The sequence below is a fragment of the Macadamia integrifolia genome, chromosome 8, assembly GCF_013358625.1.
Source record: "Macadamia integrifolia cultivar HAES 741 chromosome 8, SCU_Mint_v3, whole genome shotgun sequence".
Classification (NCBI taxonomy): Eukaryota; Viridiplantae; Streptophyta; class Magnoliopsida; order Proteales; family Proteaceae; genus Macadamia; species Macadamia integrifolia.
In genome coordinates, this window is record NC_056564.1 from 29,779,554 (window position 1) to 29,792,774 (window position 13,221).

The 13,221-nt window shown below is 39.3% G+C and overlaps 1 protein-coding gene across 1 annotated transcript; it reads right to left on the reverse strand.

The window, feature by feature from the left end:
- Positions 1-3,280: 3,280 nt before the first annotated feature.
- On the reverse strand, positions 3,281-7,237 carry LOC122087349 (ent-kaurenoic acid oxidase 2-like). Its single transcript, XM_042656440.1, has 8 exons — positions 6,763-7,237; positions 5,007-5,487; positions 4,648-4,920; positions 4,361-4,450; positions 4,210-4,288; positions 4,013-4,119; positions 3,748-3,869; positions 3,281-3,539 (listed from the first exon to the last, which is right to left on the reverse strand). The coding sequence occupies exons 1-8, from the start codon at positions 6,993-6,995 to the stop codon at positions 3,434-3,436; spliced, it is 1,491 nt and encodes a 496-aa protein (XP_042512374.1). The 5' UTR covers positions 6,996-7,237; the 3' UTR covers positions 3,281-3,433.
- Positions 7,238-13,221: the final 5,984 nt, after the last annotated feature.

The window sequence follows — 13,221 nt, forward strand, 5'->3', positions numbered from 1 at the left end:
TCATCAAAGACAACCTTTTTGAGATGTCCTTCCCCTATATTTGTCAACTTGATCCACTCTTGTATCTCTTCCCTATGCTTCTCTATCCTTGTCAATGGTAATTCTGCTAGTTTCTTCCCCTCCACTATAGACATTCGTCAAGGCTGCCCCCTCCCCCCTTCTCTTCTCCCTGGCGCTAGAAGTCCTCTACAGTTCCCTCCAATCCTCTACTGATCACCATCTCATCTCTCCCATCTCTAAGTGTAAGGCTCTTAATTTGACACATCTTGTTTTTGCTGATGATCTTATGATTTTCTCCAAAGTTGACCCCACATCTATCTGCCCCATTATGTCCTCCCTTCACCTTTTTGAATCCCTTTTTGGCCTTAGAGTCAACCTCCTCAAATCCCACCTCTTCTTGGCTGGTGTCTCTAATACTACCAAAGCCTCCCTTCTTCAATTAACTGCCTCTCTTGCCTCCCTCTCATCACTACTAGATTGTTTGTCCATTATTGCATCCCCATGCTTGACCTCATTAAGAAGCGTCTACAACTTTGGAAATGCAAGATCCTATCCTTTGTGGTCCGTCTTATTGTCATTAAGTCTATTCTTCAATCTTGCTACTTATACTGGTCTGGTGTCTTTTAGCTACCAAAGTCTATCTTCAAGATGATTGGATCTTTGATGTGCTCCTTCCTCTATAAAGGATATGATACTTCTCGTTTCCTCCATCCTATCCGCTGGGCCTCCATCTACTTGCCCCTTGATGAAGGTGGCTTAGGAATCTGCAGAATCAAATATACCACCACTTCTAATCTCCTCAAGCTCATCTGGAAGCTTATTTTAAGCATGATAGCATCTGGGTTTCTTGGTTTACTCCCCCCTCCTTAAAAGAGATTCTTTTTGGACTCCTTCCTCTAATTCCTTGTGTGTGTGGCATCAACTCCTCCATTCCAGGACCATTGTCTTGGGTGCCATTTCTTCTTCCATTGGTGACAGTTCCTCCACTCTCCTTTGGCTCGACAGTTGGCACCCTGTAGGGGTCCTTTTTGAGGTAATTGGCTCCAGATCTATCTGCTCCTCTGGTTTGGCAAGAGATATCCTAGTCACATCCATCATTCTTAATGGTGCTTAGTCCCCCTCTTCCCTTCCATGTGCCCTCTCTTTTCTCTGGCCCTCCCTCCTCCCTCTTCCTTCTTTGCTTCCTTTGATAGAATCCTCTAGACCCACTCCCCCTCTGGTCCTTTTAGTTACTCCTGTGCCTAGGACCTAATTAGCACTAGAGGTCCTTCTGTTCTTTGGCACAAGCTTGTCAAATTCACTAGCCACATCCCTTGCCATACATTTATTGTCTGGAGAGTCATCTCTAGTTACCTCCCCACCCAATCCTTCCTCATTTATAACTATATCTAGGTCTCCCCAGCCTGCTGCCTATGCTAGAATGGCATTGAAGACTCCAATCATCTCTTCTTTGATTGACTTTCTCCTCCATTTAGAAACGTGTTCTCTCCTCTTGCTAGCCTATTAGAAGACGTCATCTGTCACTCTCTAGGGAATGGATTTGGATGGATATGACTTTCGCTGGTAGATTTGTTTATGACATAGCTAGGAAACTAGCTTTGTTGCCACCATTAGTCATATTTGGATGGAGAGTAATCTTCATAGATGGACTACCAACTTTGGGTCTTTTGATTCTATTTGGAAGGCCATCTCTTTTTATGTTACCTCCAAATTAGATTTTTCTCCTTTAAGTTCCGGTCGGTGGGTGATTCTCCAAGGAAAAGGTTCATTATTGTGTCCTGGGGTCTCCTTTCCTTTATTCTCCCCCTTCCCTATTTAGGGGCTTCTCCTCCTCTTCCCCCTCACGTTGTGTATTCCCCCCCTTTTTCCCTTTTCGTAATGCATTTAGTATATTCATCCAAAAGAAAAAAAAGTTACAAGTTAGAGATTGGTTGTCATTACATGTTAGTTTCCTTTCTAGTTTAGTTTCTAATTTGGGAACCTATATCTATTTTTGTAATTTTTAGCTCTCTATTTAAGAGAGACTGTTGTAACCGTTTTACATAATTAATGAATGAAGTTTTTGTAGCCATTGCTAACTCCAATCCCCCAAGAAAGGATGAACAATAGGTGAGATAGCTGTGGGTGAGAGGCCCAGGCTGAGATCGTCATTATGCCACCCACAATTTTCCATCTTCATCCCTCTCTTCTTTTTCTTCATCTTTTGTTCTTTAATTGCTACTATGAGAGAGTGATCCGAGAGTTGTTTCATACATACTCAAAGGCTAGACACATCATTGGAAGTTAGTTGAAGAGCTTCCAAAGATCAGAATCGATTAAGCTTCCCAGTCAGGATTTTTTCTTCCAATCGATTTTCTTAATATATCCAAGGCCAATAGGTTTTTGCCAAACCCTTAAAGGGTTTTATTGAGGAATCAGGGGCTACCTTTGACCAGAAGTTTGGGGTTGTTGAACCCGCATGATTCTCTCATATCGGGCCAAAATCCTAATTCTATCTGAGTTATTTTCTATTGTTGTTGAGGTTTTACTAGTCTATTGGAAGATTGTTAAAGGGTTATTCTACTTCTATACATGTCCCTCATAACTAAACTTCTTAACTAGTTAAAATAGATGTCACACATGATTAAAACTCTATCTAATGTAGGAATAAGAGTATCCTTGACAACCATGGAAATAACAATTACTTAATGAAATAAAGTAAATCCAGTATTCCTAGCAACTACCCATATTTTAGGCCCATTAAAGTGGCCTGTTGCAAATTAAACCCTTTGAACTAAAGGCCCAATACATATATAACCGAACTTAATACTTACTTCCACCAAATTAAGCCCAAATCAATGATTTATTTGCATCAGTGTATCTACACCAATCATGGTGAGGTGAAGGGTAAATGTTTGTCTGAAACCTGATGCATAATAAGTTGTGTTTCTCATTGTGCACCAAAGTATAAGGTAGCTAGTTCTTTGACTTGGTTGTGTATTAGCTGCCAAGGAATGTTAAGGAGCTACATAAAAATATGGATCACCTTGAATGAATGCTTACATTTCTCTATGGAAACTTAGTAAAGGGAAGTTGATAACCTCATTTGTCCATACCTAGGACCATCCGAATAATAAAATTGAGCTACTGGCATGGATGCATAGTCATGCAGATGTACATGGTGGTCCAAAGTGGACATGGATTCCCATATGGATGTGTGGGATCATGTAAGGGAGAATGTGAATATTTTGGATATGATAGCATTAGGGATGGGAAGAAAAATGAACTAAAACGAAACTTATTTCCTGGAACCAGCCCATCACTACTTTATTTCTCTTTCCATAATCCACATACTCCACATATTTAATTGTAACCATTAAATGATGATAATAAACTTATTTATTTATGATATCAAAGTATCATATATTGATAGGATGGAATGATATCTCTCCGTTCAGACAGCTGGTGATGAGACCTTTTTTATTCTTGCTCGGCAATTATCCATGGGCCTTGTATGAGGTAAGTAATTCAGTGAACATCCTGGGTTAAGCCATTCGAGCCTACACATGGACAATTTAGGTTAAAAGTTAGATAGTTATTTTTTTCTAATATTGCTCTAATTTTATTTATTTTTTATTTTAATTTTTTTAACGTACAAGTAAAGAAAACTCTAAAACATCCTCAAGAGCATCTCTCCATGTTCATTTAAAGTGAAAAATAAACAAGCAGATAAATGTAAAGAAGTAACAGAGAGGGAAGATGACTCACTGATAATTGAGGAGAAAATGGTGGAGAAAAATCATTATTTCTAATTTGGCAAGATCATTTCCAGGGCATAGCCTGGCTCCTGCTCCAAAGGGAAGGAAAGTTCCTGGTTTTGGTATGTAGTCCTGGGTAGTAAGTAGCATATATTACATATTAGACAAAATAGTTCATAGGCATAGTCAGCACCTGTATACATCTTGGATTCATATTGATATTAACATAAACAAAAGACAAAAACAAAAACAAAAACAAAATACATGTCACTTACATCCCATCTGGATGGATTGAATTCTTTTGGATTTGGGTAAATTTCAAGATCCAGATTAACAGTTCTGAGCCAGACCAAAACTTTCCATCCCTTGGGTACAAGGTAACCTATGAAGCAGACAATTTATTTTCAATGAAGTAACAACTGTCATGAAAAATAATTGATCAAAATAAAGTATATATAGATCAGAAACTGACCACTCAGATTCATATCCTTTCTAGCCTCTCGAAAAACCACTAGTGAGATGTTAATGATACGCAGAGTTTCATCAACCACCTACAAAACCAATCCTCGTTGTCATTGTAAAATACTAAATCGACATTTGAGGATCACAAAATTTAAGCCTACCTTTCCAAGGTAATCCATTTGTCTAAGTTCCCTAAGTGTCAATTCATTCTGGCCAGCTGGTCTATTCTTTACAACCTCCTCTTGCTCTGCCTAAAATATTTAAGCAAGTTATGTTGGCTTGGACCACTAGTAATAATCACTCAAAGAAAGCATTAAAAAAGAATCTCGATCTTAAAAAGATACAACTCATTAGAGATACAAGAAAGGACTACTAAGTTTCAATTTCAAGGAAGCATTTAACTCCAAAACTATAGCAAGGACGACTATAATTCTAACAAAGTAATCACCTTGGCTTTCTTGAAGATTTCTGGGTGTTGTAGGAGGAAGAGAGTTGCCCACATTGTGATGTGGCCGGAAGATTCATGGCCAGCATTTAAATACATGAGAAGAACATCAATGATCTCCTCATCACTCAATTCTCTACCCTTTTCATCTTTGACCTCCAGAAGACTATCCATCATGTCTTTCCTCTTGTTGGTAGGTGCAATAATACCAACAGCTCTCCTCTGCCTTCTTTCTGTCACAGTAGATTGGAAAGCAGCTACCAAGTTTTTTCGAGCCTGAGAGAACCCATATCAATTCTAATAAGATTAATAATAAATTGAATAGAAGAAGTTTCCCTTGACCGCACAATCGAAGGCCTCACCTTAAGTGCTTTATGATATGCGAATCCTGGTATGTTAATGGTCATAGCTCTAACTCCATAATTGAGAGCTGTATATTCCTTCTCCAGAGCATTCAGTACTTGTTCATCCTCACACTTGAGGAAAATGTGCATGATGATCCTGAAAGTGAACCTCCTGAGCTCTGTCAAGAACTCAATTTCACCCATTTTAGACCATTTATCTAGTGTCGACATTGCAGTTTCTTCGATAAACTTCATGTATATAGATAATGCTTCATGGCCATTGACCGAAGCTGCAGTCAGTTTCCGGAGACGCCTATGCTCTTCATCAGAGATGCCAAGAAAGGATTTCTTCCCGATTAGTTCAAGAGTGGATTTTGGCCAACCGGTTCCAAAATTTTCATCATCCATCAACACTTGTTTTGCAGGTTCAGGTGCTGTAACCATGATAGATGGACTTCCAAACATGAAGGCTCTGTAAACTCCACGAGATCGACCAAATCTGCATTTTCAATGGGAAAACCATCAAAATTCTATTATGAACATGTTGCGTAGGCGTACGTGGGTTGGAACCTTGGTTGAGTCGAGTAGGTTGGGTCATGGAATAGTGGAAGACATAGAGTAAGTAGCTATAGTTATTTTTAGTTGTAGTTGTCTTAACTTCTATGTAAGCGGGATAGTAAGTGGGTCGTGGGATAAGTAATATTTAGTTGTAGTAGTTTTTGTAACTTCTATGTAAATGGGTTGTGGGATATGTGGTTGAGTGTGTTCCTTTGTATTTCTATTTATTAAGGAAAAAATGAAGCAAAGGACAGGCATTATCTCCCTACAAGTTCTCTATTGAGAAGAGGATTGACGACCTCCTAATCACGTCAATCCTTCCTAAATTTTCTCTGTTATTTTCTATCTTACCTTCCTCACTATAGGTAAGCATGAATTGCTTTTGTTGAGATCTAAGAGCTCTCTTCCTAGGATTGAAGGTTGAAAGTTGAAACATTACATTGGATCAAGCCCAAAATCAAAATCGAAGCCAAAAAAGGAGGGGGCTTAACATTTGCAGTTTTGGGGCTTATTAGATTTTGCTTTTTCTTTCTCCATTGTAGATCATTGATCGTGCCTTCACTTTAAAGATAGTGAAAAATCCACATCATAGGGTAATACAAAAACATTCTGAAGTAGTCCAAAATGATCATCATAGGTGAATTAAATAACGAGGCATGTAGCATAAATGCAATGGTAGAGCATCTACTATTCTACTTAGTATTTTGAGAGAGAGAGAGAGAGAGAGAGATACTACCTTCCAGGAATGAATCAAGTTCTACCAAAGAAAAAAAAAAGAAAAAAAAAAGGAATGAATCAAGAGTTGACACATGCTTCTCTATAGAAATAGGGCCTATAGGCCTATGAAGCAATTCATAGGTTAGGTATGAAACACAAGACGACATAAACAGAAAACAAGGGAAATGAATAAAAAAAATGGCATTCAAATGTCAAAAGAATCGTTTCTGCTTTTGTCCAAAAGAACAACCCTTCTTCCTATGATTCCTTAAAAGATCAATCCGCAAACATAATCAAAATAAATCCTTCTCTTTAGCAATTGTGCTCTGATAGATAGATAGATAGATATAATATTGCCCCACTTATTTTTATCAACATGTCTTCCATATTCAAACATTTCTCAAACCTCTAAATTATTTCAAGAGGTGGAAACAGTAGTCGCAATAGTAACACAGAGCTATAAAGTTATGAGAGAGAGAGAGAGAGAGAGAGTACTGACTTCTTGTAATAGCTTGCGAAGAAGGAATCAGGTTCATTGGACTTGAAAGCTCCGAGGAAAGTCCACATATTGCCGATCAAAGGCCAACCCATATCGCCTGGAGGGAGGTTGAACCGTTTCTCACCCAGTTTGGATTCATATAACCAGGAATTTACATTCTTGAGCAGAGCAAAAAACGCAACTAACCCACCAAACAAAACTGTCAAACCCACCCACACTAGACTGCTCTCCATGTTTTCTCTCCTAGGCTATTCACTCTGCAAAGCACAGATCGGAGAACGTCCGCTTCTTCCTCACTTCACCCCCATTCTGTAGCTATATTTATACTAGAGAGAGAGAGAGAGAGAGAGAGAGAGATGAATGATGAATATTGGAGATTGAAATCGTTGCTTCGTTGTTAAAAAATCTAAAATGGAAATGTATTACAGAGATAGTGAGGTTTTGGTAATTTCCAAATAAATGGAGTGGGAAGGAAGTGATCTGCAACACACACTCGTAGTTGAAATCAAACTGTTAAACGTTTGGATAAGAATCTAGATGGCATTTTATGACATTAAATAGATGAGGGAATTCTAATGAATTCCAATCTGACGGTTGAAGGATGATTCACTCTTTTAATCAGTTTCTTCATTGGGAAAAGAGCTGTAATTCTAGTAAGAATTCATCATTATCAAAAAAGACTAATTATTGATAAGAATAATAAAAAATCTTTGCTGTTCACAGACAATTAACCTTATACTCTCCACCTCTTGAAAAAAAAAAAAAAGCTAAAAAGGAAAAGGCAAGAGTTCAGGTGCAATGAACAACATAATGTACCTGAAAAATGATTTGGGAAAGATATCTTACAACGACAACCTTTGATAAATATCAGTTTTAATATGATGATTCTTAGTTCCGTACCATTTGATGGTAGATTTTGAATATTAAAAAAAAAAAGTGGACCTTTTTATCTTGGAGCATAACTTCCACCCCTTCATGAGACACACAATGTCCCTCTTTTGGTTCAATACACGAGGATATGAAGATCATTTTGCAACAAAAAGGAAAGAGCCAGACACAAAAGAGTACTAGCATAGGCTATGTTCTTGGACAGTATTTTTTTTGAAAAAATAAAGTTTATTGTCATTTTATTTTGGGCAAATCTGATTGTAACCAAGTGAGATGACAATAAGCCATCTTCATCTAATGTGGCACACAATAGACAAAAACCCCTCTACAAAATTCATTAATGAGGGTAATTTTATTTTTACCTAAATACCCCCTATTATTGGTGTAACCAACCATGGTTACTCTAAGCAAGGCCCATTTGTTGTTTGTCTTCCAAGATCATCGAATGGACAAGTTTGGGTTAGGCCCTTTAAATGCTTTGGAATTTCAAAGGCATGCACATTTTGTATGGTGATAGCACATATACTCAATGAGTGAATGAACAGTAAAAGGGCTACCAAATGCGTGATAATGATTTAAAAAAAAAAGAGAGAAATTTTCATCATTCTCTTATACTTATCCTATATTTACTCAAACTCCTCTATTCAAATTTTTATATTTGATTCCCAGCAAAAGGTAAACACTTACATCTCCTTCTTCCTTAGTACTTTCAATACCTAAATTTGCCCTCCTTAATTAAAAGAAGTTGGATCTAGTCTTACTCCTCTGCCTCCTCCAAAGAACACAACTTAGCTTGCCTCGCCACTACAACTCCTCACCTCTCCCTTCTATCTTAGTCCCCATCGCCCTTGCATCCGCCCACACCCCTGCCCCCTGCCCCCTAGCCCCTAGCCCCTAGCCCCTAGCCCCTACCCCGACCCAGCCCTGCCCTGCCCTGCCCTGCCCTGCCCTGCCCTTGTGCTCCCTCGTCACCATACCCTTGCCCTTGCTCTTGCTCTGCCCCTACCTCCCTGTCACTCCGCCCTTGCTCTCTCCCCTCACCCCTTCCATGCATCTGCTCTTCCATGCCTACCTTGCCCTTGCCCTTGCCTTTGCCTCTAGACAAGCAAAATGTATATTTAATTAAATTGGTATATTATTATTATTATTTTTTTTGTAAAGATAATGCCCGCTATATGAATAAAATGTTGTATACATGTGTTGTGTAGGGTCCTGCACAGGCTATTGCTAAAATATTTCCAGATGCCCAACATAGGAATTGCAGTAGGCATCTTTACAGAAACTTTAAGGCCAAATTTCCTAGCTTGTTGTTGAGTACACAATTATGGTCAGCCTCCAAAGCCCAAATGCGATGATTTTTGAAAAGACAACGAATAAGATGAAAAGCATCAACAGTAAGGTATATGACTGTTTGTGAAGATTTTCCTTTGCATTTGGTTTAGACATGCATTTGATTTAGAGCTAAGAGTGATCATACAACAAATAACATAACTGAGTCCTTCAACCAAGGGATATTATCCCTTAGAAGCAAGCCTCTTCTAATCTTAATTGATCAGGTTAAGGTGAAATTGATGGGAAGATTTTATAGAAGGCATGAAAAGGCTTGCACTTTTGAGGGGGAAAGTAACGCCAAACATTAAGAAGTTTCAATTGATCCAATAAGATCCAAAGTTATGTAAGGTTGTTCTAATGGGTCTAATGAGTTTGAAGTCACAAATGGTATGATAAGATTTGTGGTTAGTTTGAAGAACCAAATTTATGGCTGTAAAGTTTGGGAAGCATTGAAGACCAATGTGACTCATAGTTTGCTATATTGAGATAGTTGTTGGCACATGGAGAAATGATTCATCACTATCAGATCTGGCAGAGTTGGGAGAGGGTGGTGATAATAGTGTGCATTTAGCCTCGACCATTGAAGAGGCTACCAATTAGACCCCGAAAAAAGGGAGGGAATCCTAGTGAGACAGTCCCTAGGGAGTTTAGGAGGAGATTTTCAACTTTGAGATGTGATATATGCAATAAAGTAGGCCATAACAAGAGGACCTGCCAAAGAGCTTCAGCAAAAGAGTAGGGGGCATCTTCCAGTCAGATAGCTGGTGTGCAAGTGTTATATTCCAAACCTTCTCCAAACAACTTCTTATTTAGAGACTTTTTTTTTTTTTTCTTTTTGCTTGTGTAGAGAAAGTAAATGAATGATGATGTGGATGATACCAACACCTCTCAAAGATTCACCAAGTCTCCGATTTTTCAACAACATACAAGCCAAGAAAAGAGGGGGGGGGGAAATGGTAGAGAAGCTAGAAAAGAGAAAGGGAAGGAGGGCTGACAAAGAAAGAGAGGATGTTGACCATTGACTTATGTTGTTTGGATGATCGATAGATGAAAATTTGTGATGGCATAGCTTCTTCGTAGAATAGAAGACGGAAAACAATTTGGTTGTAATTTGTGTTTGTTGAGGTCCTTGTTTCATTGGTGGTACACAATTATTGATCAAGGATGGCCATTGAGAGAGAAACCCAAGAATATGGCAAGTGTGCCGAACCCTCCTGAGAGGTTGGTCAAGGTGTGCAATTTTAGCCTCACATCTCTTAGGGAGAGATTTTTGATCTAGTTGATAACATTTAGCCCCCTTAAACATGGCACAACTTGTTTTAAAGCTTTGAGGACAATGTTGTGCCTATATTAATGAGGCTAAGACGTTATAGAGAGTGGATGAATTAGTGCCCCAAAAATACAATTTAACTTGTTGGCTTCTCAACTCACTTGTTGGTGTCCATGGAATTCAACAATCACTAAAACTGTTCCCTCTGATGTACAATCATTCAGTATTATTTCCCTGCAATTCTCATTTGCACATAATCCCCACTCTCTGTTGGAAACCCTTATTGTTAGCACACTTCACAACACTGTTGTTCACAAACGATTACATTTATACAATTTTATACATACTCAGTCTCTTAGTTATCGGTTGAATTAAATCTATTGAGTGGCAATGTTGATTCTCAGGTAGAAACTTTCCATGAATAAGTGTGTTAACGATTAGGAGAGAGATGGCTGAGGAGATTGCTTGGGTTTCAGATGAAGTGCATGGTGGCCGCCCTCCTGATCGAGGACGGCAATCCCTACTCATGGAGTTATGGAAACTGAGGAAGCAACAACCATTGACTGCTACAGTAGATTCACACACTCCATTAGAAGCTGTTGGGGGAGGACACATCGTTCCTAATGTTCTCCCAGAGAAAGCATCTTATTCTGTTGTGGGAGGAGGACTACCAGACGTTGATGATTTGTCAGACCCCATCCATATAGGTTCATTAACAACTGTTATTATCCCACAGGAGGCTTATGAGTAATGTTTGGGAAATTTTCGGTTCACTTTTATTGGGAGAATAAACTTTAGATTTGTCTCAATGGATGATATGAAAGAAAATAAATGCGGAACGATTCATGAAGATCGATAAGCATGCACGACAAATACTACAAAACAAGTTTTAGGCATACCTGAATCCATGGTTGAAGAATAAGAACTCCTCAATGTCTTATTGTATGCTCCTCGTACAACACGATCAATGTTGGTCTGGTCTACCCTCTTTCCCTTTTTGCTTTTGATCGTTTGCTTCACTTAATGGGTCAGTGATAACTATATATAGGGGTGAGGGTAGGGACCAACCCTGCAATAAAATTAGGGTTTCCTCCCCATTAAGGAAACAATACCTTAGGTCCATACATAGTAATAAATATTTCATATCATTAAGGTGTGTTAATAGAATCCAATATCTCGATAGAGATCACTTACCAATAATATTGGATTATTTCTGCTTACTCCATCTTTAGTCAACACCACTAAATCGGTTTTGGAAACAAATCTTTGACTATGCTAGTCCACCTAATAGGAAATCTTACATGATATTCGAAAGGAAGCAACGGATTCATGGTCCTTGAAAGGTAGCATTGCCTTGGCTCCGATAAGAAAAGGTTTTTTCCTTTTACAATTTGAATTGGAGGCTGATATCGTGATGATTTGGAAACGAAGTTCAGTCAGGGTGGGAAATTTGATCAAATTCCAACAGTGGAAAGGATTTTAATGTTCATGAAAAACAAACAATCACAAAGATGGCCTGGATTCGGTTCCAGATTTACCCCTGGAGTACTGGCACGAGAAGGTGTTGCTCGCTATAGCAAAAGCTGCTGGCAGGCCGATGGCTATTGACCGAAGAAATCATGCTGCATCCATGGGTGGCTATGCCAGGGTCATGGTTGAATTGGAAATGGGTTGTAAGAGGGTTGAGGAAATTCAGGTGGAAAGGCAGTAGCCGGATCTGAGGTGCGGTTCTGGTTTTCTCAGTCCATTTTTTATGAAGACGGTTTGGGTAGGTGTGGGTTTTGCAAAAAGATTGGCAATGACTTACACTCTTGCAGAGAGAAGAAAAGAGCAGACGTTCAGCCTCAAACAGAGATGGGTATCCTAGGAGCGATTTTTGCCGATGTGGGCGGAGCTACTCCTTCGCAGCCGATGGTGGTGGTGAAAAATGATGGTGTTGCAGTGCATATCAGGGAGAAGATGGCAGAAGATATTCTTCACATGCATGCCCAAGGAGTCCCGCTATATTGGGAGTTAATGATGGTTCAAAAATTAGGGAAGTGGATAACGTTAAGGCTCTTTTCCAGGAATGGTTTGATTGAGATAGTGATCCCTCTCCAATAGGATTCTGCTGAATTCAGCAGTGAGGGGCGACCACATCGGGATGGACTGAGGATTGCAGAATCTTAGTGTTTCTGGTGATCCAATAACTGATTTCCCTCTTGCAGTAGACCATTGCAACAGCTGGAGCACCAAGTTACGTCCATCTTGCCAAGTACACTTCAAAGGGGGCAGTTATTCTCCATCATGATGAGATTGCTCGAGTGGATGAGATGGCCATTTGAGCATCTCAAATGGAGATAACTGGAGCTGGTCGTCACAGGAAGGATAAAGCAGTAGCGACTACAGAGGAGACCAGAAGGTCTGAATGTCTGGTTCATGCCGCAAAGTGAACAATGAAGGTTCTCAATTGGAACGTCAGGGGGTTTGAGAAGGGTGTAACTCGCATGGCCTTGAGAAGTTTGGTGAGGAAGAAAAACCCAGATGTTATTTGTCTGGCAGAGTCAATGGTAGATTCTTCAGCTTTTCTGGCTATTTTTTATAATAAAATTGGCTTCGATGTGGATATGATTCACAATAAAAGGGTGGATAAGGTGCCTAATCTTTGGTTGATGTGAAGGAGGGGTTTGCCTAAGCTTTCTATTGTCTCGGAATCTGACCAGTAGCTTTCAGTTAAAGTTGATTGGAAGAAAAAGCGAGTTTTTTATCAGTCATTCATGCAAGTAATTTCAGGGTGAAAATAAGGGATGATTTGTGGATTGAGCTTGCCTCAGTCGCTGTTATGGCTGAACCATGGCTTATGGTAGGTGAGTTCCACGCTACTCTATCATTGCATGACAAACAAGGTTCGGATGCCTTCAGTTTGGGATTGGCTGCTGAATTTGATGCTATGTTAGACTCTTGCTCTTTGATTAAGCTCTCATCTCAAG

Coding starts and splice junctions, on each gene's coding strand:
- LOC122087349 (XM_042656440.1), bottom strand. CDS start 6,995: ATGGAGAGCAGTCTAGTGTGGGTGGGTTTGACAGTTTTGTTTGGTGGG. Junction 4,921..5,006: donor CATATCATAAAGCACTTAAG/GTGAGGCCTTCG, acceptor GGGTTCTCTCAG/GCTCGAAAAAACTTGGTAGC. Junction 4,120..4,209: donor AAAGGATATGAATCTGAGTG/GTCAGTTTCTGA, acceptor TCTGCTTCATAG/GTTACCTTGTACCCAAGGGA.